Here is a 26,905-nt window from a genome sequence, read left to right on the forward strand (position 1 = left end):
TGCCCTTGGTATTGGGTGGGCGTCAGTCTTAGTGACTGCATTGAGACCCCTGTAGTCTACGCAAAACCTCATCTCTCTCTTACCACCCTGGGTGTGAGGTTTCGGCACTAGAACTACGGGACTAGCCCAAGGGCTATCCGAGGGTTCAATGACTCCCAGCTCCAACATTTTCTGCACTTCACTTTTGATGCAGTCTCTAACGTGATCAGGCTGCCTGTAGATTTTACTCTTGACTGGCAAGCTGTCACCAGTGTCAACCTCATGGGTGCACCAATCGGTCTGACTGGGTGTTAGAGAAAACATATGCCGGAACGACTGAAGAACCTGTTTACAGTCGCTCTGTTGATGTTCGGAGAGGCTGCCACAAAAGACAACACCATCTACCGAGCCATCGTCAGGATTCTGAGTGAGTAGGTCGGGGAGAGGGTCACTCTCCTCTTCCTGTCCCTCATCTAGGGCCATGAGCAAACTCATGTCCGTCCTGTCGACATATGCTTTTAGCCTGTTGACATGAAGCACCCTGTGGGGGCTCCGGGGAGTTCCCAGGTCGACCAGGTAGGTGACCTCTCCCTTTTTCTCCAGGATGGTGTGGGGCCCGGACCATTTGTCCTTGAGTGCTGCTGGGGCCACTGGCTCCAACACCCACACCTTCTGTCCGGGCTGATAAACAGTCAAGACAGCCTTTTGGTCATGCCAAGCTTTTTGGAGTTCTTGGCTGGCCTTAAGGTTTTCAGATGCCTTTTCCATGTACTCAGCCATCCGCGAGCGGAGGCCAAGCACATAGTCCACTATGTTGGCTGCAGGCTTTTTGAGAGGTCTCTCCCATCCTTCCTTCACCAAACACAGGGGTCCCCTTACAGGATGCCCGTACAGAAGTTCAAAAGGGCTGTAGCCAACCCCCTTCTGTGGGACTTCTCTGTAGGCGAACAAGAGGCAGGGGATCAGGACGTCCCATCTACGCCGAAGCTTTTCCGGTAGTCCATGAATCATCCCTTTTAGGGTCCTGTTGAATCTCTCAACAAGCCCATTGCATTGTGGATGATAGGGTGTAGTGAACTTGTAGTTGACACCACATTCCTTCCACATAGCAGTTAAATAGCTCGACATAAAGTTTGCACCTCTGTCGGAGACGACCTCCTTAGGGAAGCCCACTCTGGAGAATACTCCAACTAGGGCTCTTGCCACAACAGGTGCTGTAGTGGTCCTAAGGGGAATAGCTTCAGGATACCTGGTGGCATGATCCACTACCACCAGTATAAACTTGTGCCCTGATGCTGTAGGTGGTTCCATGGGACCGATGATGTCGATCCCCACCCGTTCAAAGGGCACCCCCACCACAGGCATTGGTATAAGGGGGGCCTTTGTCGTGCCACCTGACTTACCACTGGCTTGGCAAGTGACACAGGAGCGGCAAAACTCCTTGGTATCCTCATTCATGTGAGGCCAGTGAAAGTGTGAGACAAGCCTGTCCCACGTTTTCGTCTGGCCTAAGTGACCTGCTAAGGGAATCTCGTGGGCCAAGGTAAGTAGGAAACCACGCTGAGACAAGGGTACAACCAGCCTCCTGGTCATGCCAGGCTTGGGGTCTCTTGACTCAGTGTACAGGAGTCCATCTTCCCAGTATACCTTGTGGGTACCTGTGGCGTTCCCAGCAGCCTCAGCAGCAGCCTGCTGCCTGAGGGGTTCAAGAGAAGGGCAGTCTAACTGGTCCTTCCCCAGGTCTTCCCTTGAGGGTCCCCCTGAACCCAAGAATTCAACTTGATCAAGTTCGAATTCCCTAGGCTCAGTTTCCCTCAATTCCTGTAGGTCAGCCTCCTCTGAGACTTGATCCTTGACCTGGGGCAAGGGGGAAGGCGCAGCCTTAACCCTACTGCTCTTTTTCTTGGGAGGTGTCTGGTCCGTTGTTCCAGGATCCAGCACCTGTTCAGTGGGGCATTTCCTGACCTGTGACCTAGTCACAGCGAACACATGTGCTGGCAAACCTAACATTTCCATGTGAGTCCGGTGCTCCACTTCTGACCATTTTGACGACTCCAAATCATTGCCCAACAAACAATCCACTGGGAGGTCTGGACTAACTACAACCTTCTTTTGGCCAGTTACCCCTCCCCAGGAGAAAGCTACAATTGCCATACTGTGATTGGTAGTGACATTGCTTGCATTGGTCACCAGGAATTCTGTACCTGGCATGATCTGTCCAGGGTCCACAAAGTTAGGCGTCACCATGGTGACACTGGCACAAGTGTCCCTATAGGCCTGAGCCATCTTTCCATTTATGAAAGGCGTCTGTCGGTATTTGCCCAAAGTATTGGGGCTTACGTCAGGGGATACGTCTGCGTCCCCTGTACTGACAAGGACAGCCTGAGTGAGTGTGCCAACTAAGTTGTCACGCCCCTCAGAACCCAGGGTTAACCCTACTAAACCCTTGGGAGGCGCACTACCACTGCTGACTGTACTAGGGGGCACAGGTGCCTTAGGGGCTGCAGTGGCAGGAGTCTGCCCACCTCCTTTCTTGGTGCACTCACTAAACCAGTGAGATTTACTTTTACAGTACTGGCACCATCTTTTGGATTGGCCTTCTTTCTTCTTTTGGGGAGCCTGACCCCCACCCTCTTTGGGTTGTTGGGGACCTGTCGAAGACTTCTGGTCATTTTGTTCCCCTTTTGAATCTTTACCCTTCTGGTCTGCTTTCTTCTGACCACCTTGATTCTGGCCCTGGTTCTGCTTAACTCTTGTACAAACCCATCTGTCTGCCTTCTTTCCCAATTCTTGGGGAGAGGTCAGATCCGAGTCGACAAGGTGCTGATGCAACAACTGGTTCTGACAATTGTTTAAAATTTGTTCTCTCATCATCAAATTATACAATCCTTGATAATCAGTAACCTTACTGCCCAGCAACCAGCCCTCAAAAGCCTTAGTGGCACAATCGATGAAATCAGACCAATCTTGAGACTGCGTTTTCTGGGTATCCCTGAACAGCACCCTGTACTGTTCAGTGGTTAGGCCGAACCCTTCAACGAGTGTATTTTTCAAGATTTGGTAATTGTTAGCATCCTCCACCCTTGTGGTGAGGAGCTTGTCTCTTCCTTTTCCTTCAAAGGAGAGCCACAAGATAGCTGCCCACTGACTCTGGGGAACACCCTGCACAGTGCAGGCCCTCTCCAAAGCAGTAATCCATTTGTGGATGTCGTCCCCTTGTTTAAAGGGGGGCACTATCTTACCAAGGTGTTTCGTATCGAAACTCTTTTCCCTATTACTAGGTACATTGCTGCCACCAGTGGGGACTACCCCACTTAACTGTTGCTCTCTCGCAAAGGCAAGCCTTTCTTTGGCTAGGGCAAGTTCTTCCCTTTCGATCCTCAGATTAGCTGCCCTTTCCTTAGCTTCGTACACTCTCCTCTGAGGGGACGTCATCCCTCTTTGAGAAGAGTTGTGAGAGCCATTGGTATGAAGGGATCTGCCAGAGTCTCTTGACAGAGATCTGGCTCGTCCATTCCCCATGTTAAGCTGACCTGATAGTGGCCCCAGGGGTCCCCCAGTACCGCTATCATGTTTGCTTAAGTTGGACCGTGTTAGTCTGACGACTTCTACCTGTCCCTTATCTGCCTCATCCCCAGAGAGATCCTCATCCTCATCCTCCTCCACATCCTCGTTCTCAGTTGCGAGGTGAATGAGGTCAGGATCGTCTCGGGTTCCCTCGAGGGGAGGCATGTCTCCTTCTGGATTAGAAGAGCTACGAAGTTTCTCAGCTCTCCTGGCATCATAAGTCTCCAAGAGACCAATCAGAAAGGACGTTGTGGGGTTAGACCCCTGCTGAATCTTCCTGGAGTGACACAGTCGTCTTAACTCCTTGAAGCTCAGCACAGTATATCCTGAAGGGATGACCTGTGGAGGGTCAACTGACACAAGGGGAGACTCAGAGTTTCCTCCTTGGCCCGACATACTGTTTCTAGTGTGGTGTAAGTGATGCACCTACCTACACTATGTGTTTTCCTACTGTTCCCTTGCTAAGAGTTGTAGCCAAGGTGTGCTAAGCCTTGAGGAGCTACAACAGCTGGTTCAGTAGAACTCAGAGTATTCTAAGCTTTTAGTTATATGTACTAACAGTACTTGTGCGATCTTTCAACAAGATATTCTTAGGATACGTGTGGCAAAACAACAGCAAGCTCAAATCCCACCCGCTGCTCACCAATGTGAGAAGTTGGCCCGATATGCAACGTTCGCTATTCTAGCGACCGCTATGTATCGTTCCAACGACCCTTATGGTGTTTGGTTGTAAGTCAACCTATAGACCAGCTATCCTAGTAGCGTGGATACGAGCAGTCTAAGGCTAAAGACTCGAGAGGGCGTGTTAAGCCAGCTGTTTACCACACATGTACCCCTTGAACACCCAGTGAAAGGACACCACACAAGTGTTATGAAAATAAACAGTATATTTATTAAGAATCACAACAGCCCTGTACTCTTTATGAGGACAGGGTACTAAGCACAAACCAAATCTCTTTAGCAAATACTTCAAGTGCACGTTTTAACAAGTGTCCGAGGACACGGGAAGGTTAAGGCAAGTCGGAAGCGAGGGACTCGGGACCCTAGAGTAAGGAGGCTATGCAGGCACCGAAATGCCGAGTTACCTAGCCACGAGGGCTGCGGCTGCACAAGTCTTACAGGCGTCGGGGTCTTCGCTGACGAGCCAGGAGCCGGAAGAAAAAGAGTTGCTGGCCGGCGACCAGTGCTGAATAGTTCGTAGAGATCCAAGCCTGGATCGGAGATTGAAGAAACCTGAAAGCAGAGGGGACCAAGTTCGTACTACTAGCCAGTAGTCAGAGGGTACCAGGAAGGCACCGGTTGGCCGTCACCTCGACCAGGTGAGTGGGCGACGCTAGGCTCTGCAGTCTCACGGACCAGGAGGCGTTGTCGGCGACCACGGTGGAGGTGCGAGCTGTCCCACGAAGGATGATGCTGTCGGCGTTGCTGGGCCCAGGATGGGGCAACAAGCCTTGGCAAATCTCAGGGCCACGTGGTGGGCCTAAGATGGCGTCTTGAGTGGACCAGGAGGGTCCGGGGTGCTTCTCGCAAAGATGGAAGCAAGGGCCAGTCTGGCGCAACCAGACTGGCGGTGATGATTCTCGGATGTCGTCACAGAAGGACACAAGCCAGCGGCTAGTGACCAGACAACGTGCTGAGCAGCGAGCAGAAGGGCCCCACGCAGATCGTGGAGATGCTGGGGGACTGCACTTCGGAGCTGGAGCGGCTCAGGGTCGGGGCTTCTCGGACCCCAGAGCACTCACCAGAGAGTTACCTCGATGGTCGTGCTGGTTTTTAAGAGCGTGCAGGTTCTGATGATGGCCGGTCCCTCGAGGTCTCGTCGCACCCACAGATCACAGCTGAGCTGATGACGGGGGTAGAGGTCAGAGGTGCCAGGGAAGCCGGTTCTCGTCGAGCTGGGCCGTCGGATTCCTTGAGGAAGGACTTACAGCAAACCGCAGAGTTCTTAGTTGGTGCCCGCTGGTGCAGGGTGACTACTCCTTAGTCACAAGGGAGAAATCTTGAGAAGAGTCTTGAATGTCCTTTCGTAGAAAGTAGTTCTTGAATCAAAGATGATCTGATTTGGAAGGGTCCCCGCTCCGGTCTTTATTCTAAAGAAAGGGGTGGGTACATGACTAGGTCCTGCCCTAAGGGTGGGACCAGGAAGGGGGGTAGTTACACCCCTCTCCCCTGCCGGACTTTCCCCAGGCCAGGGCTGTCGCCCCTGGAACTGGTTCTAACCGGCAGATGCGTAGTGAGCACCGGGGTGCCACTCCGCAGTCACCTTCTCGCAAAAGCCCTACCTACCCAGAATACACAAACCCTGTCTGGGACGGTGCGAACACCGCCCTCGACAGGAAACCCTTTGTCCAAGCGCTCCTCGCTGGAAGGACTCCCAGCAGCAGGAGGTCAGACTCGTGTCTGTGGTGGCAGCATCCATTTTGTGGAGCTGAGGCCTTCGTTAACTTTAACCGGGGTTCACAGTTACGTACATGTCGTGTCCCTCTAGAAGGGCGGAATGCTAACCTCGTCGCCAGGGTTGGTGAGAGGGCAGCACCCCGATTCGTATGACACCTTACTCGACATGTCTTGATAACGCGACACCGAAGTTACCGATATGGTACGCGTTATCATGGAACAGCCATTGGGTCTTGATTCCGCAAGCTGCAACCGGGCTCGGCTCGGGCCTGAACCTAGCTCACATGAGCCCACGCACTCTGCCTTCAGGATTGTTAAGGCCTGCCATAGGAGTGACTGATAGGGACTCGGGTGTCCATTGTAGGGTTAGATATAGAGCTACTATACCTAAAGCGAAGGGTGGTTACACGGCTTCGCCCCAGCTGTCGTGCAGCCGGTTGTGTCAAATTTAGGAGGCCAGCCAGGGGTGGCATAATACATGCTGCAGCCCCTGGCGGCCCTGGGTACACCTATGCCCTGAGTTACAGGGTCTGATAAGGTGGCCCAGTACCAATTGGTAAATGCACCTAAGGTACACATCGTAATTTAGAAAGAGAACAGCCAGGCTGTGGGTCTGATTGGCAGGCCCACAGCCAGAGAAAGTCGTAAACCAGTGAAACAAAAGCAAAAAATCTGGGTGATCATAGGATTGCAGACCCTACTCTCCTACAGGAGTTATCAGAAGCCTTAATTTGGTTGGCAACGTAATTTCTGATGGTAGAGCGTTTGAGCACATGGAATTTTTTTTGTGTTGCTTTGTAGACCTACTTGGTCTCTGAATTGTAGGTTTTCCGCCAAGCACGCTTTAGCTTCTTGCATGAGCTTTTCTCCAAATGGAGTTCAGTAGTAAACCAAGGAGCAGAGGGCTTATTCCTGGCCAATTTCATGGTTTTGGTGCGGAGCAATTGTATCAAGGGCTGAGGTGACCCAGCAATTAAAAGTAAATGCATCGTTGCTGGGATCTCCCGTAAGCTGAGGAGGGGCACAATGAAGAACTTGACCCATGGACTCCAGTTTCTCCTTTCTTCACACAAAGGCCTGGAATTATTGTTCCAGAGAATGCTGGGCAGACTAAAAGGGACTAGTCGGTGGTCAGACCAGGTTACTGGAACAGGGACTTCTACTTTCAGTGTGGGATCATTCGAGAAAATGATATCCAGCGTGTGGCTAGTCAAATGTGTGGGAGCAAATACCATTTGAGTCAGATTTAACCTCCTTAGAGTGTCAGCCACCTGTGATGCCAAGGAACAGTTGTCATTGTCCATGTAGAGGTTAAAGTCATCAAGGACAGTAAAGTTGGCATGTCTCAATGATATATCAGCAATAATGTCGCAAAGCTCTAGTAGGTGGGCAAACACCGAATCTGGGGATATATAGACCAAAATTCCCGCAATGGAGAACACTGGGAGGTTTTGATGCAGAAAGACATCGCCTCAATCATCCCCACGTTCTCAATTCTCTTGCAGGAGATCTCCCAACCATCCCCCAGAATAATCACAAGCCCACCCCCCAACCTATTGTCAGCCCGGTTAACCGTGGAAATCTTAAAACCCTTCAGTATAGCCAGCATTATATCAGGGTTGGTACTTTCTCTTAACCATGTTTCGGTCAGGAACATAAGATCCCAAGAATCTGACTCAAGAATGAGCCAGATATTGTCAGCGTGTTTGTCCCTACACAATGTTTAACATTTGCTCATTCCACATTCGAAATACCTTTGTTTTTCATTATCCTAATCTTTTATCAGCCTCATCCTCCACCTTCACCCTTCGCTAATTCTCACTCTGTACTCACCACTCGTCCTATTCTCAGTTCAGATCTGTCACCTCCACTGCTCATCGTTCTCCTGCTACATCCACCTCTAACACCATCTTCCTCACATTCTCTTTATGACACACATCACTATTCACTCCCCCACAATCAGCCGTTCTGTCATATTTATTCTCTTCTCTTCTCACTATTTAAGTCTTTTTTCTTCCAGTTCTTTTCTTGCCATTCTTTTTTTCTCATTCTTCCTTTTTTCCTTACCCTCATCTTTCCTATCCTCATACTCTCCTCTAATAAACCTCCATTTCTCAACTCTGCACCATTTCCATCCCCATTTCCTCGTCAAGATTTTAGGCATTTTGAGTAAGTTCACTACCGTTTCGAGCCACAGTTGTGGAAGCTGTGGACCTGCGTTTGTGGGTCTTCTGATGAAAGGACACCACCACATCCAAAGCTGCAAGTTAATCGATAGTTGATAACATTAGAGGTCTAAGCGGGCTATATGCTCTGCTATTCAAAATGCGCCACAACACAATTATTTGAAGCTAAAATAACTGTGTTGTTTATCCAGGTCAAGGTCACCTAAAATCTCACTATTTTTAATTTGATGGCAGGAAATAAACATTTTTTACAGCGCCTGTTGTACCAATTTGGAGTCAAAAATAATATTTGACCTTATGAAGACACAGATTGTAGGAACAAGCAAGTGCATTTGCCCAGTAAAGTATTTTATTGGTTTAGGATCGAGGGGTTACACCAACCCTAGAATCCATTTCTGTCTATGTGACATAAAAGAGAGAATTAGTTGGTGGGAGAGAATAAAATAACTGCACAGCTCCCTGTGCCCCAAACGGTGCCCGTGTGCCTTAAATTCCTTCTTATTATTGTATAATGTCAGTTAGCATCCCTGTAGATTGGCAGTAGGCAGGATGAAGGCAGCACATGCTGTCAGTGCTGCCACAAAATAGCTGACAATACTGTTCTTTGTAGAACAGGAACGCGTTCTGCTCCTGCCCATGCTGTGTGTGTTTTGTAGTAAAACTTGGAAAGGCTTTTTTTTTTATTCAGAAAAGTCAAAACGTATGGCATTGGTAGTGTATTCTTTCAAATTGTGTGGCAAGTTAAGAATAAAGTCGCAGCAGGAAGAAAATAAAACAAACCACTACCAAGATATATGCATGCATATTTTCAATTACTTTTCTTGAGATCGCAAAATCCTATAACATTATTTCTGAGATGTGCATGGCCACTTTACATATCCAGCCAGGAAGGACCAAAGTATGCAGTAGGGTGTCCTACATTATGCGACAAGAAAAGGTAAATGATGCGGCCTATTTTGATGCAGTATTCACAATTTTCAAATGTTTACACATATTAACACTGTACGGGCAAACGTTTCACCTCATTAATATCACTATAACACCTAAATACAGCAATAGAGAGGTGACCTGCCTATTTGTGAAAAAAGGCCTGCTACCTCGTGGCAACACGTGAGAGTGTTTTAAAAAAAACATTTGTATTCAATTGACCCAAAAACATTATTTTTTAAATGTGCAAATTATGCAGAAGATGATGGACTAGGTGGCAAGTGTAGTCGATCCATAATTATGCAGAAACCAAAATAATGACTGAATCACAAAATTCCATCAACCTTGGCCTTATGTCATCTCTTAAGTACTCTGTAATGGGATATAGTGTGTGCGTGTTTTTCACACTTGTCCCGAGGCACTTCAATTAGACCACTGCATTGGTGTTAGCCACGGAAGTTAAACAAATGGGCTCAAAGAGTGGACCTGTAGATCCACGTGGATCATAAAGGATAAAACAAAAGAAGACTAGTCTTAGTTAACAATGGCAGTCATTTTGCTAAACTAAACATTTCGAGAGGACTTCCTTTAATCACTTGCAGCCATCTGGAATTAGTCCACGGGGGAGAAAAATTTCAAGCTGTTGAAAAGGTGCATACAGCTAAGTCTAACTAGGACTCTTAACAACAAGCCCCTGTCTCGCTGAAAAGAACAAACCTCTTGCACTAAAACTACACCACCCAACTTTTGTGGCATCAACCAAAACCAGCGGTCCTACTCCGCTAATGTGGAGGCACATCGCCCCACTGCTCTGAGAGCAGTTCAAAAAGGAAAAATAAAATTATAATAATGCAACTTTTTTATCATTTTAGTTTTCCGTCCTGGCTCAGCTGGTTTACATTTTAGATGCGGACGCGGTGGGCTGGGCTGTCACAGGAGCAGGGGGGAGAAGTGGTGGCCACTCTTAAGTGCAGATGCCGTTTTGGCGGGCCGCCTTGGACTGGCCAAACTATCATGCTCACATAGTATGTTCTCCACCTGGCTGAATTGCACTGCCTGGTTGGAGAACATGCACAGCCTCCCAGTCCCTGTCTGAGCGCCGAAACACAAGGAGCAGACCAATCACGACGCTGCTGTCATACTGGTGACAGAAGCGTCATGATTGGCTTGGGGAGTCTGTGAGCCTGTGTACTTCCTGCTTCTGGAGTCTACCGATGAGGACTGAGAGGCAGTGACCAGCCTGCATGTTGGGGATTTTGTTTTTTCATCCCTCCAGCTCGCCACCTCTGTTAAGTAGATCCTGCCACTGACCAAAACTACAACAGGTGAAGGCCATCTGTATCTTTTTCAATAACAGAGGTCAGAGAGGTAGGATGCATTAAGTAATTGCAGCTTTACAACAATCTTTGACTCACAATAAACCACGAAAAACTGAAATCTCTGTTGCTGACAGGAAGCCCATCACTTAACACAGTCTACCTGCCCACTTCAGTCTCTACCAGTATAAGGTTCCACACCAAGGGTTAAACGTACACTAATCACACTTTTGCACATGTCAAAAACTAAACGTGCACCAACCTTCATATTCAGAAGCGACCGTAAATTGTTCCAAACAGAAAATCCCGACTAATGCAATGACGGATGCACAGAAGATACAATGAGCATCACTGGAAACATTGTTAAAGAAGTTAGCAGATAACAAAGTGCCAAAAGGAAATCTGGCAGTGTCTGCAACCACCTCAGAGGAGCAATCCCTCAGGGAGAACATTATCACATTCCAGAAACAAGTCACAACAATGGAAAATAGGATAACCGATGTGGAGAGAAGGATGGACATAAAACCGGATTGGAGCTTAGAACTCTTAAAACTGTACCAAAAAAACATAGATCTGAAACATCGTAGCTGGCTGAATGACGTCAGAATTTCGGGAATCACATAACTGGCAGAAACAGACAAAATGCACATATTCATATGCAATTCGTTACCAGAGTTCCTAAACATCACATATGAGCCCACCCCCCACCCAATCACACATAACGTAGTAGCAAATTGTAACCAACGGAGCTTCCCCACGACAAATCTGTTGCGTCAGAGACACCAACAAGCTTGTCAGATTATAGTGGAGAAGAAACGTGGGCTGTACCAATTCAAAAATATTCAAGTGTTCCTCTCAGCAGACTTCTCCTATGACACAAGCACCAAGAGGAAACGCTTACTTACCCCACACCCTCTACTACACACATAGGAGGTTAAATATGCTCCACTCATGGAACCAGCTGAATTGCTGATCACAACTGATGGACGTACACGAGAATGTGACGATCAGAAGGAATTGAAGGGACTGTTAACCAAACTGCAACCAACAGATATCGAAATAATGTCAAAGAAATCGGAAACAGACGACACAGAGAAAAACACGTCAGAGGGACCCAAATATACAGATCTGAAAGTGCAGCTTTGCTGAGATAAAGTGACAAAGTAAATGGGCACAAGTAGGCAAGCACCGGCAATGAGCACAAACAAGTCCAGGGACAAAACGTGTTCACCTCAAGCCCTGAACCTATTTTTCCAATGTATAATTTTCCTTTCCTAAATGTCATGCCATATGGTTTATGGACAATGAGAGACTTTGGCAGAATTGCACGAACAGTTAAGGTAAAGATATGCAGTTGGGACGGGAAACATCCTTTACAACGAAACTTTTACAGCGCAGTGCTAATACAACGTAGGTTTTACAACGAAAACCATTACAACGCATTGCGTTGGGGGGAGCTCTAGGATAGGGAATAGATTTAATTTACTATACAACACCTTACCTAGTGTCCACGGGGACTGGAGTTGGAATAGTAAATTAAACTATTCACTATCCAGCACCCCAAAGCGCTATGCGTTGTAAAGGTTTGCGTTGTAAAACTGGCGTTGTAACAGCCTGCGTGGTAAAAGCATGCGTTGTAACGTCATACATCCGTTGGGACAGATGAGATGCGGCGCAAGAGGAGAAGGTGAGGTGAGTGATATTTATGTGGCATACCAAGGGACACTTCAGGGTAGGACAATTAATCTACGTGAGTCACATTAGTCTACCTGCTCTGAAGGGTCTACATAGATATTCACTTTGTAACCTAGGAACTGGATACAATGAGCAGGCTGCGGAGGCATAATGGTGTCATAATAGTGCTTGGAAGAACAAAATACTTACCTTCTGTAATGACTCATCTGGTAGAGACTATATCTAGCTGCAGATTCATTACCTTGAATTTCGCAAGCATCTGCCTGGATCTGGAAGATTTGTTGTGAGTAGTACCCCTGTGTACGGGTAGGTGGCGTCATTCAGCTCTGCATGAGTTGTCGGCATTGTCTGCACCAGAAGTGACATCCACAGTAGAAGTGGCATCCGCGGCACCTATTAAGGCGCCACGTAGGCGCACTGATGTCAGTTTCTTTTCATGACTTACCATGCCAGAAGCCAGGAGCCATGAAGTACAATGGCCACAGGTGTGGAAATCTAGGGCACTGAAAGGCATTGTCCCTGTCCTTAGAAATCAGTTCACAGAGTGGGGAGGATGGGTGAGTAGGTAAGGAATCTGCGGCTAGGTATAGTCTTCACCAGATAAGGTGTTACCGAAGGTAAGTAACTTGTTCTTCTGATCGAGACTTCTAGCTGCATATTCCTTATCTTTGGGTAGATGCCCAAGCAATACCTCCTCGGAGGTGGAACTGCGGACCAATTTCTTACAAGGAAGTCCTGCAGGACAGAATGGGAGCTCTACTTACCTGAATTGCTGTCTTCCACTGGATCGTGCATCTGTTTGGGCCACTACTGGTGTCTGGTGCAACCGCCGCCACCACCAACGGAGTCATTTGGGGTTAATCTAGGTCCCGGTCCTGGCCACGAGTGAGAAGCCGGCCGGCAACCACAAGCCCCAGCAGCCTCAGCAGCGCGCACGCCGCCTACACGGACACTAATTTGAATGCTAGCACACCGAATGGTATTAACACCAACTGTGTGGTTCCTCTTGATGGTACAATATCTGACGCTTCTCTATCAGCTGCAACTCCCTCGTATATTCCGACAGTCACTGAGTCAACCATTGGGGCAAACACAAAAGAAAGCTGCCAAAGTTACTAGTGCTAAGAGGAAGAAACCCACCCACCCTAGTGCATCTCGCTCTGCTTTGAGCTCATGGATATGTGCTCCCCCGAACCCCCAGACTGTTGCCGTCCACGTGCACACTCCAACAGCTGAGCCCTGCCGCTCTATCAGCACTCAGACTGAAACCGGCTTGTTTTTCTTTGAGAGCTACAGTTATGGTGAAGTCATTACTAGTCGAATTGTGGACACTGTCTTTGAGCATGTAAAAGTTGTACTTAACAGAGAAAGTACGTAAGATCTTTAAGGAATTCATACTGGATGCTTTCAGAGAGAAATTTTTTATACATTATCTGGCGTATTGGGAAAATGTGCAGAGAAACTACGTAAGATCTTTAAGGAATTCATACTGGATGCTTTCAAAGCGAAATATTTGATACATTATGTGGCTTATTGGGAAAATGTGCAGAGAAACTACGTAAGATCTTTAAGGAATTCATACTGGATGCTTTCAAAGCGAAATTTTTGAAAGATTATCTGGTGTATTGGGAAAATGTGCAGAGAAACTAGGAAGTAAAGGTAAGATTTGAACATTTAAAGTAGTATTGGATGTGTTATTTGTGTTGATTTGGTATTATATTTGGGAGAATTCGTTTTTTTTGTTTTTCTTTAACAATCTAGTTAATTGTTTTTTTTCCCTGCTGTTTATGAAGGAACTACACTGACATCACTGTGAATAGGGAAGTTAATTAGTAGCTGATGACAGCAAAAAAGGGGGAAAAATTGTTATCTGAATGTTAAACTGTTTTGTATTATTTACAAACTCATTGTAATTTGTGAAATGTATTATGTTACATAGCACTTTTGCAGTTTGTTTTATGCAGTTAAAAAGTTTGAAAAAACACTACTAATGACAAATACACAATGGTAGTTCGATATTTAAAAAACCTTTGAAATTCACTGAAAAAACCATAGGTTTTACAGACGTTATAGTTAGGAATTTGCATTTAAAAAACCTTAGAAATTCACTGAAAAAACCATAGGTTTTAGGGAGGTTATAGTTAGTTGGACATTTGACTCATATAAAAATAGAGAAATCTGCCTGTTATAGTTAGTTGAGCTAACTATAACTTAATTAAATTTTCATAGGATTGTCCCGCTGTCCTAATTAGTACACTATCACGGGGGACTATATGCAGGGCCTCTTTAAGATCTTTTTGTGCTCTTGAGCACTCTGCATTGAACCATCTAGTTTCTTGTGGAGCTTTCCTTTTTACTGTTCTTGTTAGATTGATGGCCACATCTTTACAAATTCTTTCAAAACCCTCTACAACCTCCTCCGCAGTAGAATCCTCGATCAGCATGTAAAAATTTTACTGAGATTTGATGTCACAATCTCCCTCTCAAATACAGGTGGATTTATTTTGCTCCATGTTAATCTCACCCCCTGATTCGGATTATATATTAATGGAATTTCATCACTGTCACCCTTAAGAGCTGTTACATGCAAGCTGGCAATGAGGGGATTGTGATCACTAACAGGCTTAGGTTCTACCGCAAAGCTGTCCACCAAATGTGCAAATTTTCTAGATATTAGCATGAAGTCGATAGTACTCGCTCTACCCCCTCCCATAAATATCGGGTACTGTATATGTGCTGTGCCAACCAAAGTATCAACAAAACATAGTTCGTTGACAACAATTATACTATTTAATGCCTCCCCATATGAGGAGTGCTTAAAATGGACAAGTGGTTCATTTGCAGTATCTAAAAGCCCACATACTGTTTGCGAACTGTACTGGCACAACGTACAGTTGAAGTCTCCCAACCATATTATGCATAAAGGGAAATTTTTATCGCAGCCATATCGATTTCCTCTTTGAGGGTATTAATAATCCCACTGTCCTTCTGGGCAAAAATGTTATAATACAGGTTAATCAATAGTATTGGGGCATCAATCAGATTCCTAATCATAATAATCTGATACCAGGGAGAGTCAGCTATGTTCTCAATCTCTACTGCTTCGTATTTAACAGAAATTAGTGTCACCAGTCCTCCTTTCGCTCTCCCTGAGGTCGATGGAGTTGCCTGGACATTAAATGAGCGGAAAACATCAATAGAGACTTCCTCCCTACTCCATGTTTCCTGGATACTAATGACATAAAATGTCTTCATATATTGTAGCCAAACCTCATCTGATAGTGTGGGTCTAATACCAGCAATGTTCGTGGAGAGAAGTCTGAGTGGGCAATCAATTCGGCTGTGTATCACTGCTCCTGACCCTTCTGTGTTAAGGATGGGTTGTGCTGCTAGCATGATGTTTGTGAACTTATTTACCACCTCATTGCTGTCTGAATACGGGTGCAATGCGCAATTGGGGCTGTCCTCTTGATCAGATAAATGAGTACGGTCCATAATGCCATTTAATAAACTAGGGACGGTATCTGGTTCATTGTTTGTGATGTCTATCTTTCCTTGAACTCTCAAGTGTGGGGCCAGTCAATCAATATCCCCCAGACCACTCAGTGCCTCATAGCAGCTTGGATGACACCAGGGAGGATGTACAGGATACGGACTATCTAGTCTAGGTCTTTCCTTATCCACAGCAGACCACAGCGGTCTAAGTGGCGGATAGAAGAAGCCCAGCGGTAAAACAGAGACCCCACTTGACCATGCAGACCAAGTATTTGCCCTTTGTAGGATTATCTTAACTAGGCGTGGTGTTCTAAAAGTTAAAACAATACAATCGCCTGCAAATTTCTTAGTGGATTTTCCCACCCAACTAATCCGACGTGCCATTTTAAATTCCGCAAATAACTCCTCTTCAATGCCTGTCCTCCCCCTCAGGAAATGTAATGCCTTGTTCCTCAGTGCAGTCCAGTGCTCTGGTTTGCTTGACGACAATGGGGGGGGACAGTAGCCAAGATTATAGTATAAGGAGTTGCTTTGGGTGGTAAGTGTAAATTAGTGTGTGGACCACCTGAAGTTCTTTGATCAGACAGTCTACCTTCCGTGTTACTTGGGGTCTGAGGTCTCTGGGTTCTCTCGGTATAAAGGTGGATGCCATTTTCAGCATGTGTATCCTGAGAATTCCGGGAGTTCGTGGGCATTATATCTTTAACCCTGGAAGAATGCCCATCACAATTTGTTGCTAAGCCTGCTGCAATTGTGCATTGTAGATCAGTCTGGTTATTCCGTTTATTACTTCTAGCACAAGATTTAACACAAGATTTATTTTTGTCTATGGACCTATTCTTAACAATGTCGTCTACCCCGTTCGATATTGCCACATTTTGATTACAGCTTACCATGTGTTTTTCTAAATTCGATAACCTAACCTCAATGTTATTTAGCCTTTGCAACAGTAGATCTAAAAGGGTAGCAACCGTCATTTCCAATTTTGCCCAGAACCTCTGTTGGAAACCCCCTCCCTCCCGAGACTACTTCAGCGCAGGATTGAGCATAAACCTGATTATGTTCTATATGTTCATTAGGTTTATTCCTACGCCCTTATTCCAACGCCCTAAAGGCTTGGGCAGATGAGAGTTTTGTTTATTCCCAGTTTGTCCCTTTCGTTTTTTTTTAAGGTGGTGCATGACTATTCACATAATTAGTTTTAGCTATGTCTTTTTGGTCCCGTGTAACAACATTTAGCCGTGTCGTTATTTCAGGATTATCAGGATTATCTAGGTCAGCATATGTATCGGGAACCTTAATAATCTCAAACGTTTCAAGGTCCGAAGTTGTTGAATTCAGTGTGTTGTTTTGGGATACATTGGCTTCCAAGTTCATTTGGGAGACTGGGGCAATAGCAACAGAGTTTCTGGGTGCAGTTCGGTTATCAGTAGTTTGCGTCTCCAAGGATAGTCTTCGCTCTGTATGTTTTATTTCGTGAATGAGCGCTGACTCAGCCCACAGCAGAAATGCATCTAGAGTCCCAACTACTTCCTGGCCGTTTCTAGACTTGGGCCTACTCATTATGTCCTCCCTTAAAACAGAGGCAAAAACCAGGCTTTAGAAGGGGAGTATTGGTAAAACAGTACCTTAATGGTTAAGCGTATGTCCACTCGTTTTGCTCCAGGACCATCGGCAAATGTCAGAATCGTGGCCCAGCCTCCTTCAATCTCCGACGGGAATGATGCGGGAATAACAATACCTGGGCGCTGCAGTCCTCCCTCGGGGGTGAAGGTGAAGGCTGATAGAGTTAAGAGACTCTCTGGTGCCTTATGTGCGGGTCGTGGGAGTAACACGGCTCCGCCCGCGATGTCCGCCTATGCGCTGCAACCCTCCCCCCCCCCGAGGTGGGAACTGGTAGAGATGAGGGGTTTACCAAGGGAAAGCAACAATCCGGCTGCTTTTGGCTTGTGGTTGTACAGTGTCAAGCGTCAAGCTCCAAGGCTCCAAGGCTCTCAGGCGGCGTTCTATCTATGAATTGGCTTGGATGCTGGCCAAATCTTCCACAAAACCTCTGTTAGCTCCCCTGCTGGACTGCTGAACTGCTGGTCCCACAAGCGGCCTGGCCAGGCCAGAAAACAGCATGCACCGCACAGTCAATTAGACAGATCAGCAAGACGCTACCAGATTCACAGGGCAGCAATGAGGGTTACCAGATATTACAGCGTGGAACGTCCCCCGGCAGAGCCCACAAAACTGTAAACCTCAGACAAGGGATTGCGCACTGATACAAAGAAAATGTATCATGGGCATGCATTTAATACAAGCCGGTGTACGGGCCTCAGGTACAGCGTCGGCAGTAAAAAGAGAGTCAACGAATGCACCTCAAAGTCAGCCACAAGGTTAATTTGCGCTCAAGTTGGCCCAAAGCACAGTTGAAATACCGGTATGGGCTGTGACACACACACGGGTTCCGTTCCTGGAGAGGTCCCGATCTCTCCCCCCACAAACCTTGCCGTCTGGCGGCAGAACCCCCGCAGCAGTCCTCAGTGCCGCGGGCTAAACGGGAGAGGTCCTGGTCTCTGCCTCCACAGACCGCTTCTTCCGGCAACAGACCCTTGCGGCAGTTCACAGCAACCGCGAGGGGCTAGACAAACCGCTAGACAAACCGCTGCCGTGCTCCGACGATCTTCGCCACATCCCACTCGCACACCAGGTTCCGCTGCATCGTGTCCCGTTCTTGGTCGGGTGCTGCACTAGGACGCGGCTGCCATACTCCTGTCATGACTTATTCACCACTTATTTGCCACCCTAACTTCTTAGCCTCTCCTCTGCTGCTGCCACTGCACCCCAAGTGTCTTGCTTAGTTCATTAAGAGTTTGTCCCCCTGCATCCCTCTTATTACGTTAGCAATGGCACTGGCACTAGCGCTATTTGACTTAGTTCAACTCTGCCAGACTCTGCCTCCTAAGACCTTAGCAGAGTAAATGAAAGGTAGAATTCTGCCATGGTGCTAAATCAGTGAATATGTGCAGGCATATAGATTCATGGCAGTAATCATGCATACTCTTAATATGCCTACCCTAGCTAAGTTTACCTGAATGTACCTAGCATGTATGTAAGTGTGAAGCCAAGAATCCCCCTGGGTAGAGTCAAACCCATCATCTGGTGGGAGAGAATTAAGGACCCCGTCTTGGTCTCCAGTTGCACACTCCGCAAGGGATGTCAGACCACTGCGTACTGGAGTGTCAGCGTGCAGGGACTTCAGTGTCTCATGTCAGCATGGAAGCTTTTCCTCTGGTTTGCTCAGCAAAGATGAGGTGCTTATATACCCGAAAGGTTCTAGCTAGATGTGTAATGGTACTGTGGGCCTGTCGTCCAAGGAAGACAATAGCGGTGATGTTTGTACAGAGTTATTATACAAAAGATGGTAATTCTGCTGTGTGATACTAAGAGTCCTCATGCATAATAAATTAGGCTAGTTTTCTAAGAAAACCACATAACATTTATTTAGCCGATAACTTGGTTAAATATCAACCCCAGAGTTGTTATGTAGAGCAAGGTAGGACAAATATAGGTAAAAGGTGATATAGCTACCTAGGCCTATATTGGGATACAGTGGGGCTCATAACAATAAAATAGCCAGATCTTGTGGCTTTGTCAAATATTGTACTATCACGATCTATGGTTCACTTGTCATAGTGAATAGGGACATATTGAGATGATGACTTCCTTTGTGCTGCCCACATTTAGGGGTAGAGGGGCCTAGTGGGAAGGACAACAAGTAGGGCAGGTTTTTGGTTATTATAATGAAGCGTTTTTGTATTGTGATGGGGAACATTATAATTTAAGTTTTCAGACAGTGAAGGGCACATTGGAGTAACAAACAGTCCTGGTAAATAAACCAAGAATTATCTGTTGTTTGATTTGTTTGTAACTGTATTTTATGCAAATGTTAAGGAATGTGTCCATGTGAGTTTTATTGGCTAGAATGAGCAAACTATTGTGAAGAAATCAATTTGTTTTCAAAATTGCACTAACAGCAGGGCCCTGGAACACACTTTTAGATAGTAGATATTTTCTCCCTTGTGTTTGTGTTGTAGTTGAGCATAAAGAAGCAAAATATAAGATGAAATGAATACTATCCATTATTACTTACTATAACACCAAATTGACATAGCCTGTTTGTTGGACATACCTAATGTTTGTATAAATAATATTTAAGCGAACAATTAATACATAAATGTTGGGCTAATACTTAAAAAATATAATAAAAAAACGTTACCATGCCTTATCTCACCTGTATAAAGTGCTATTGTTCCCACACAGATGTAATCAGGCTCTGAGTTAATTTCCAGCTCCAAACCTCGGAAATGTAGAATCTGAGATTCAAATTCAGACAGCAAAGGGTTTCCAAGAATGAATCTTTCAATGACATAATCCCTGTCTCTCTGCCAGATGTGATGGTAACACTTGAACTTCTCCAATGCCGTAAGCACATCCTAAACAACATTGAAAAAAGATCAGGTTTATTGTTCACATAAGGGAACCAAGTGGAACAAACAAGACTGAACTGAGGAAACGCTTAAGAGGAGTGATGGCAAAAAGACTACTAAAATAAGCAAATAGCGCAGTAATCAATAGCTCAGGTTTGCAAGTAGTAAATTGCTATTAGCTTTTCATTTGTTTCCAGCAGTAGAGTTACAACAATTGAAAATGAATTTATGTAATAGATCCACTAGTCAGTCATCAACCACGCAGAATTGCTTAATTATCACTGTGCTAAATAGCAACAATTACATTTGTGAAATAGATCTACAAATAGAGGCTGCCACTGGACCAAGCACTAACAAAGCCCAGTGCCTCGCTCATACTCCAGAGTGCCTGGATGCTTCCATCATCCATCAATGTAATCACCCATCCATTGGATCATCCAGTTAATCACTCATCATTCATGCAATTATTCATCCATCCATTGACTCAATTCAATGCAGTAAATCTTTATTCGGTCGGCTATATGACCATAAAAGCTCATAAGAAAAAAGATTTATATACTGCAATGTATAATAAAAGGACATACAAAGTACAATTAAATATCATAGAAAAACAAATCATTCAACCTCACATCACCAATTTAAATTCATTATGCATACCTTTTTCTCAAACGGAAGGCCTGAATAATAAAATTTAGAACAGCAAAACAAATCAATGAGGATTCATTGTGCAAATAATCCTGACTAGCAGCGGCGAACACGGACTAGGCTATCTTTTATCGTAGACATTATGGGCCCGATGTAGGTAAACGCGATTTTCCGATTTCAAAATACCGAGGCGGGCCGAATCGGTATTCTGAAATCGGAAAACGAGATGTAGGAAAAAAATACCGAATGAATACCGAATCGGTCGGCATCGGTAATGAGATTCGGTACGTTCCGATTCTGCTCGGTCCGAATCGGAAATTACCGAATCGGCCAACCACGAATCGGAAATCACCGATTCGGCTACCACCGAATCGGATAATTCCGATTCGGCGAATACCGATTCGGTAAAAGCCGAATCGGTAAAAACCGATTCGGAAATCATAGACCCATGGCGAAAAAGCCCATAGGAATGCATTGAATGACCCGATTCGGCTTTTACCGAATCGGATAATACCGATTCGGATTTTACCGATTCGGATATTACCGATTCGGTAAAAGCCGATTCGGCAATAGGCGATTCAGCCAATGAGGTGGCTCCCCCTCCCCCACCCAAACAGGGAGTGGCAACCCTGGCAGGTGCAGCTAATTAAGAAGTTTCTAGAAGTTTCTGGAAAGCCTGCCTGAGCCCAACACACACAGTTAGCAGCAGTGGGAGAAGGAGGTTGCAGACTGAACAGGAGAGAATGGCAGATCAAGCAGGAAGCCAGAAGTCCTCCCAAAAGAGGAAGCCCAAGTTCACCACCACCGAACTTCAGGTGCTGGTTGAGGAGGTGGTGAGGGTGCACCGCCAGCTCTTTGGCAAGCTGTCCCTCAACGTGCCAGACAGCACCAAGAGGAGATTGTGGGCCGACATCGCCCAGAAGGTCAATGCTGCTGGTGTCACCCCCAGGTCCATTGAGGAACTGAAGAAAAGGTTTTACGACCTCCGCAGCCTCACGAAGAGGAAGCTGGCTGACCTTCAAAGGCAGGCTGGACACACCGGAGGAGGCAAGAACCCGGCGCCACCCCTCACCGAGCTGGAGGAAATTGTCTCCAGCACCATCGAGAGGGAGAGCATCGTAGGGATCGGGACCCTGGACAGCACAGCGAGAGCCACAGCTACAGGTAAGAAGCATGCGCATCATGACACACCCTACCAGACACCTCCCCATTAGACACAATGCATAGGCAAACACCAGCACTGTACTGTCACCAACATACAAGAGACAAGCATCATGGTACATGTAGTCAGCAGAAGTTAGCCAAATATGTCAGTGCAGAATCACAAGACAGGAAACAGTGTGACACGGTGTAAGGAGATGCAAGGACATGTGGAATGCCATAATTGTACTGACTGTAATACATCGGCACTCAGTTTACAAATGCTTCTTTGTACCTAGGGGCACCATCAGGCGGCACCACTGTGACAGCAGAGGGAGCATCAACATCAAACACTGCAGTCGCAGGGCCGAGCACCAGCCAGGCTGGCCAGGAGGAGGAGGATGAGGATGAGGAAGGAGACACCCCAGGGCTTGGAATGGAGGGAGTCCTGGTGATTGATTTCCAGGCAGTGCACTCCCCAGTACTGTCCAGCACACCCCCCTTGCAATTTTCACCAGACAACAACCCTACAAGGCAGACCGTTCCGCCGACACCAGCTCCTGCCACAACCGTGGCCTTGCCACCCGTCCAACCTGTCCTGGGAGCAGGGGCTCCGGGACCGGCCAGCACCACACCACCACCAGTGGCACCCCAGCCCACTCAGCAGGCCGGAGGCAGCAGTGCCAGACGCCGTGCCACCACCACCACCACTGCTGCACCAGCACGGGAGGGCAGTGTGTTCCTGGGCCTGGAGGGCCAGATGGTCAAAATCCAGCGCCAACAGGCCAAATCCACCATGGCCTGCCAACGCCAGCTCCTGCAGCACAACATGCAGATGGGGGAGTTGGTGAAGGGTTTCCAGGCTGTTGTGGACAGCAACAAGGAGGTGGCAGCAGGGTTGGGCAGGCTGACCACTGCCATCACCCACTCATCTGCCAGGCAGGAGGAGCATGAGGTTGCGCGCAGGAGGGATGCCCGGGTGCTCAACCGGGCCATGGCCCGCCTTGCAGCGGCCACCGCACAGCTGTGCCATCGCAGCTCAAATCAAGAATGTGTGCTCAGTCAGCATACGGCTGAACTCACCAGGGGGATGGCCAGGATCACCACGGCCATGGAGGCCATGTTAATATCAAACGCCGCCTCCAATCCTGCCCTGGACCTGGGTGATGCTGGAGACAGCAGCAGCCGCAGCAGCCCGGCCAGCGCTGCATCAGAGCCAAGGAGGAGCACCAGGCGATCCGCAGATGCTGCTGGGCATTCGGAGGGGGCCGAGGGACACCCCAGTGGGTCTGGAAAGCGGGCCAAAAAATAGCCTGGCAAGGGGGGATGAGCAAACCAGAACCCTGGACTTTATTTGAGTTTACAATCTCCATTTTTTGATGCACATCAGTGCTGTAACTGTGGTGCATCACTATTAAAAATTTCTTTTTCCAAGCAACATTTAGCTGTCTTTGCATCTGTACTCAGTCAGAAATAGTTCTCAGTGATCTCCTCACGTCTGTATCTGCCATCACTTGGCGTACACACCCCAGCTGGCTGTGTCAGTGGCACAGCTTCGTCGTCGTCATAGTCCTCGTAGTCAGACAACTCCACCTCAGTGCCCTTCTTGACCGCAAGGTTGTGTAACATTGCACATACAGCTATGATCTTGCAGCAGGTGATGGGGGTATACTGCCTTGCACCTCCACTCTTGTGCAGGCATCTGAATCTACTTTTCCAGATGCCAAAGGTCCGTTCAACAACATTCCTGGTGCGTATGTGGGCCCGGTTATACCTCCTTTGGCTGGGTGTGGAGGGGTTGAGGTAGGGGGTGAGTATGAATGAGCGGAGGGCATATGCACTGTCGCCTGGAAGAGAAAGGGGTCACATTAGACACATGCATACATGTATTACACCTACCTACTATGTGTTATGGGGGTCTGATGATGTGGCTCACCTAGGAGGTATCCTTCTCCAAAATCGCCAGCCATCAGCCGTGCATATATGCCGCTCTGTTGGAATATATAGGAGTCATGGGTACTTCCTGGAAATTTTGCTACCAGGTCTGTGATGGTGCACTTGGCATTGCAGATCACCTGCACGTTGATGGTGTGTGTAGATTTCCGATTGCGGTATATGTATTCGGTGTCCGCTGGTGGGCAAATCGGAATATGCATGCCATCTATGCAACCGATGATTTGGGGAAATTGTGCCATCTGGTAGAAGTCAGCTTTGGTTTGTAGCAGTTCTGCGTGGGTTGCAGGGAATGAGATGTATTGGTCCATCCTGTCTATCATGGCGTCAAGGAATATGTGGAAGAACCTTGACAGGCAGCTCTGGCTCACCCCTCCTGCTGCTGCTACTCCACTTTGATAGCTGCCAGACGCTACCAGGTGTAGGCTGCATAGCACCTGGACGTGCGCAGGGATGGCGTGTGCCCTTAGGGTGTGGTGGTCCAAGTATGGCTTAAGGTCCCTGATGAGCTCAAGTATGGTGTCAGAGTCCAGCCTGTATCTCTGTAGGATCTCTGCCTCAGTGAGCATGAACAGGGTTATCCTCTGTCTGTAGACCTGTTCATTTCTTAGCCATTCCCTCTGTCCTTCCTGCTGTAGCCGTAGCCGCCTCGCAATGACATAGAAAGCTGCCATCCTGCAAGTTGCAATGCATTTTGGGACTGTTTATATGGGTTGGAGTTGGTTACCACCTGATTGCAATCCATGGTAAATACCGAGTGAATTCTACCGATTTTGAGCCGATTTCGGTGTTTCTGTGCCTCCCTACATCTCCCCAACTGTTGGAATCGGGGAATTTCCCGATCGGAGATTCATACGAATCGGCATGTTTTCCGATTCGGCTCATGTCCGAATCGGTATTTTTTCCGATTCGGTAGTAGGACCGAATCGGTGATTTTCCGATTCGGTGTCACTAACGAATCGGTAGTAGGACCGAATTGGTGATTTTCCGATTCGGTGTCACTTACGAATCGGTAGTAGGACCGAATCGGTGATTTTCCGATTCGGTGTCACTTACGAATCGGTAGTAGGACCGAATCGGTGATTTTCCGAATCGGTCTCACTTACGATTCGGTACATGGACCGATTCGGTCTTTGTAACCGATTCGGTGTTTTTCCGATTCGTTACATATCCGATTTTCGGTATGTACGTATCGGATTCTTTCCCATTCGGTAGTCATTCCGAATCGGTTTTCTATCCGATTCGTTCTGTTTTTGGTTCCCTACATCTCGATGGCTGTTTACCGATCGGTAAGGGCCAAAAATCGGTATTTTCGGCCGATACCGATCGGTAAAGCCCTACCTACATCGGGCCCTATATACTTACATCCCACCAGGCTAAAAAGGAAATTACCCTGACGTCTCTACTCCCAATTCTCTGGGATCTCAGTGCTGCAAACCGAGATGATATGTGGATAATTACGGGCAACTTCAACTCCAATTGAATGCAAGATGAACAAAATAATAGTTTAATATGTTCACAAGATGAGATCTGGGATATCGAACCAATTAAAGCGCAATTCCAAAGGGCGGACAAGCAAGGCAAATAAATCAAAAAGGCAGCTGTTCCATAAATGACAGGGTGATCCTGGATATCCCTGCAGCTTACACACATCCTACCTTTTTCAGGATAGCCACCCTAGACTACAAGTGGGAGTCTTTGGCTCATTTCCAAAGAATGAGTACATTTGAAGTTATTACAACTTTAGCTAGCTCCCATGCCATCCTCAGCTCGGAAGCCCAAATATTGTGCCCCTGCCACACCAAAGTCGTTCTTATCGGAAAGCAAAACGAACTGGAACCCATCAATAGGATGACGTGAGACATGGACAATCGAGTAGAGTATGTCACGTGCTCGGACTTCTTTTTGGAGGCAATTACGACGGTAGGCAATGAGCCTCCCAATTCAAATCTTTGGGGACGTTTGGCCACATTCCTAAAAGAGTCAGACATCATTAATACAATAAAGGGAAGCAAAATCCAACTTAGCGCCTAATACAACAATCAAATAAAATCCTAAAAACTGGATACAATTGCAAATTATCACTTTAAGGAAATAATATAGAAAGGCGCTCGACATCCAAAGAAAAGAAGAGGAAGACAGATCATGGGACGAATCATTTATGATAATAAAATCAAAAGACCTAAGGAAACAGTATCAATAAAAACCTAAATCCAATAAGTCGGGTGACAGGTGGCAACATTGCACCAACTGACTGGGGATCATATGTCATAAGCCTATACAGGGAACAGTGAAAGGACAAAAAAGAATTCCAAAAGGAAAGCAAGGTTCATTGCATGATCACCTACTGTCCCTCAGGACCAGCCAGCCCCCCCGACCAGTGACCTGTCGACAATAAATTCGGCTCAAGTTACCACAACAATCGATGCAATGCACCCAAGAGATGCACCATGCCCTAGTGGCATCCTGGCTGCATTATATAATTGGGCCCGGCCAGATGTGCCTCGGTCATGGCACCCCTTTCCAGCAATAATTGCTGGGGTCAACCATCCCCAAGTCATGGAGAGGCTCACTAATGGTACCAATAAATAGAAAGGGCTACTGATCACTTCCGAGGACATCAGGTTAATTGTAGGCCTGGAAGCACAAGACAAGTGCTTTGCCTGCATTTTAAACTCAGAGCTCCAATCCTGGGTAAATGGCATTGATTTAATCATGAAACAGGCTTTCTAAGGGGGTGCTACATCGAAGACAATCTCATTTGTTTGTTCCACTTAAGCGAAACAAATATGGCAGCGAAGGGCACGGCCCTGTACTGTGGTTTTATAGACTTTCAAACGGCATTTGATAGCGAATCCAGAACGATGGCTCTGGTCAAAACTGAACGCCTGGGATATCCCACCCATTCTACTAAAAGCTTTGATTTCTTTTTATACAGACATGTGGGCCAAAATAAAAGTCAGCACAGGGTGGTGATAAGATAAAGGATTAAAATAAGGATGTACCACTTCTGTTCAATTTGTATCTGGCTGACCTGCCAACCCTCCTACAGATGACAAGGCCCTTTCCACCTAAAATGGCAGCCTCCAGAATACAACTACAATATGCAGACGATTACAGTGGTCCTCGA

The 26,905-nt window shown here is 46.8% G+C and overlaps 1 protein-coding gene across 1 annotated transcript in view; it reads right to left on the bottom strand.

Annotated features, from left to right (window-relative positions):
* The window catches only part of DNAH5 (dynein axonemal heavy chain 5), a 5,605,957-nt gene that overhangs the window by 3,052,298 nt on the left and 2,526,754 nt on the right, over positions 1-26,905 (bottom strand). Inside the window, exon 23 of the mRNA XM_086967405.1 lies at positions 19,842-20,043. Within this exon, the coding sequence (XP_086823531.1) occupies positions 19,842-20,043 (202 nt within the window). The remainder of the gene's footprint in view (positions 1-19,841; positions 20,044-26,905) is intronic.

This window comes from Lissotriton vulgaris, chromosome 4_1, assembly GCF_964263255.1.
Source record: "Lissotriton vulgaris chromosome 4_1, aLisVul1.2, whole genome shotgun sequence".
In the NCBI taxonomy this organism is placed as follows: Eukaryota; Metazoa; Chordata; class Amphibia; order Caudata; family Salamandridae; genus Lissotriton; species Lissotriton vulgaris.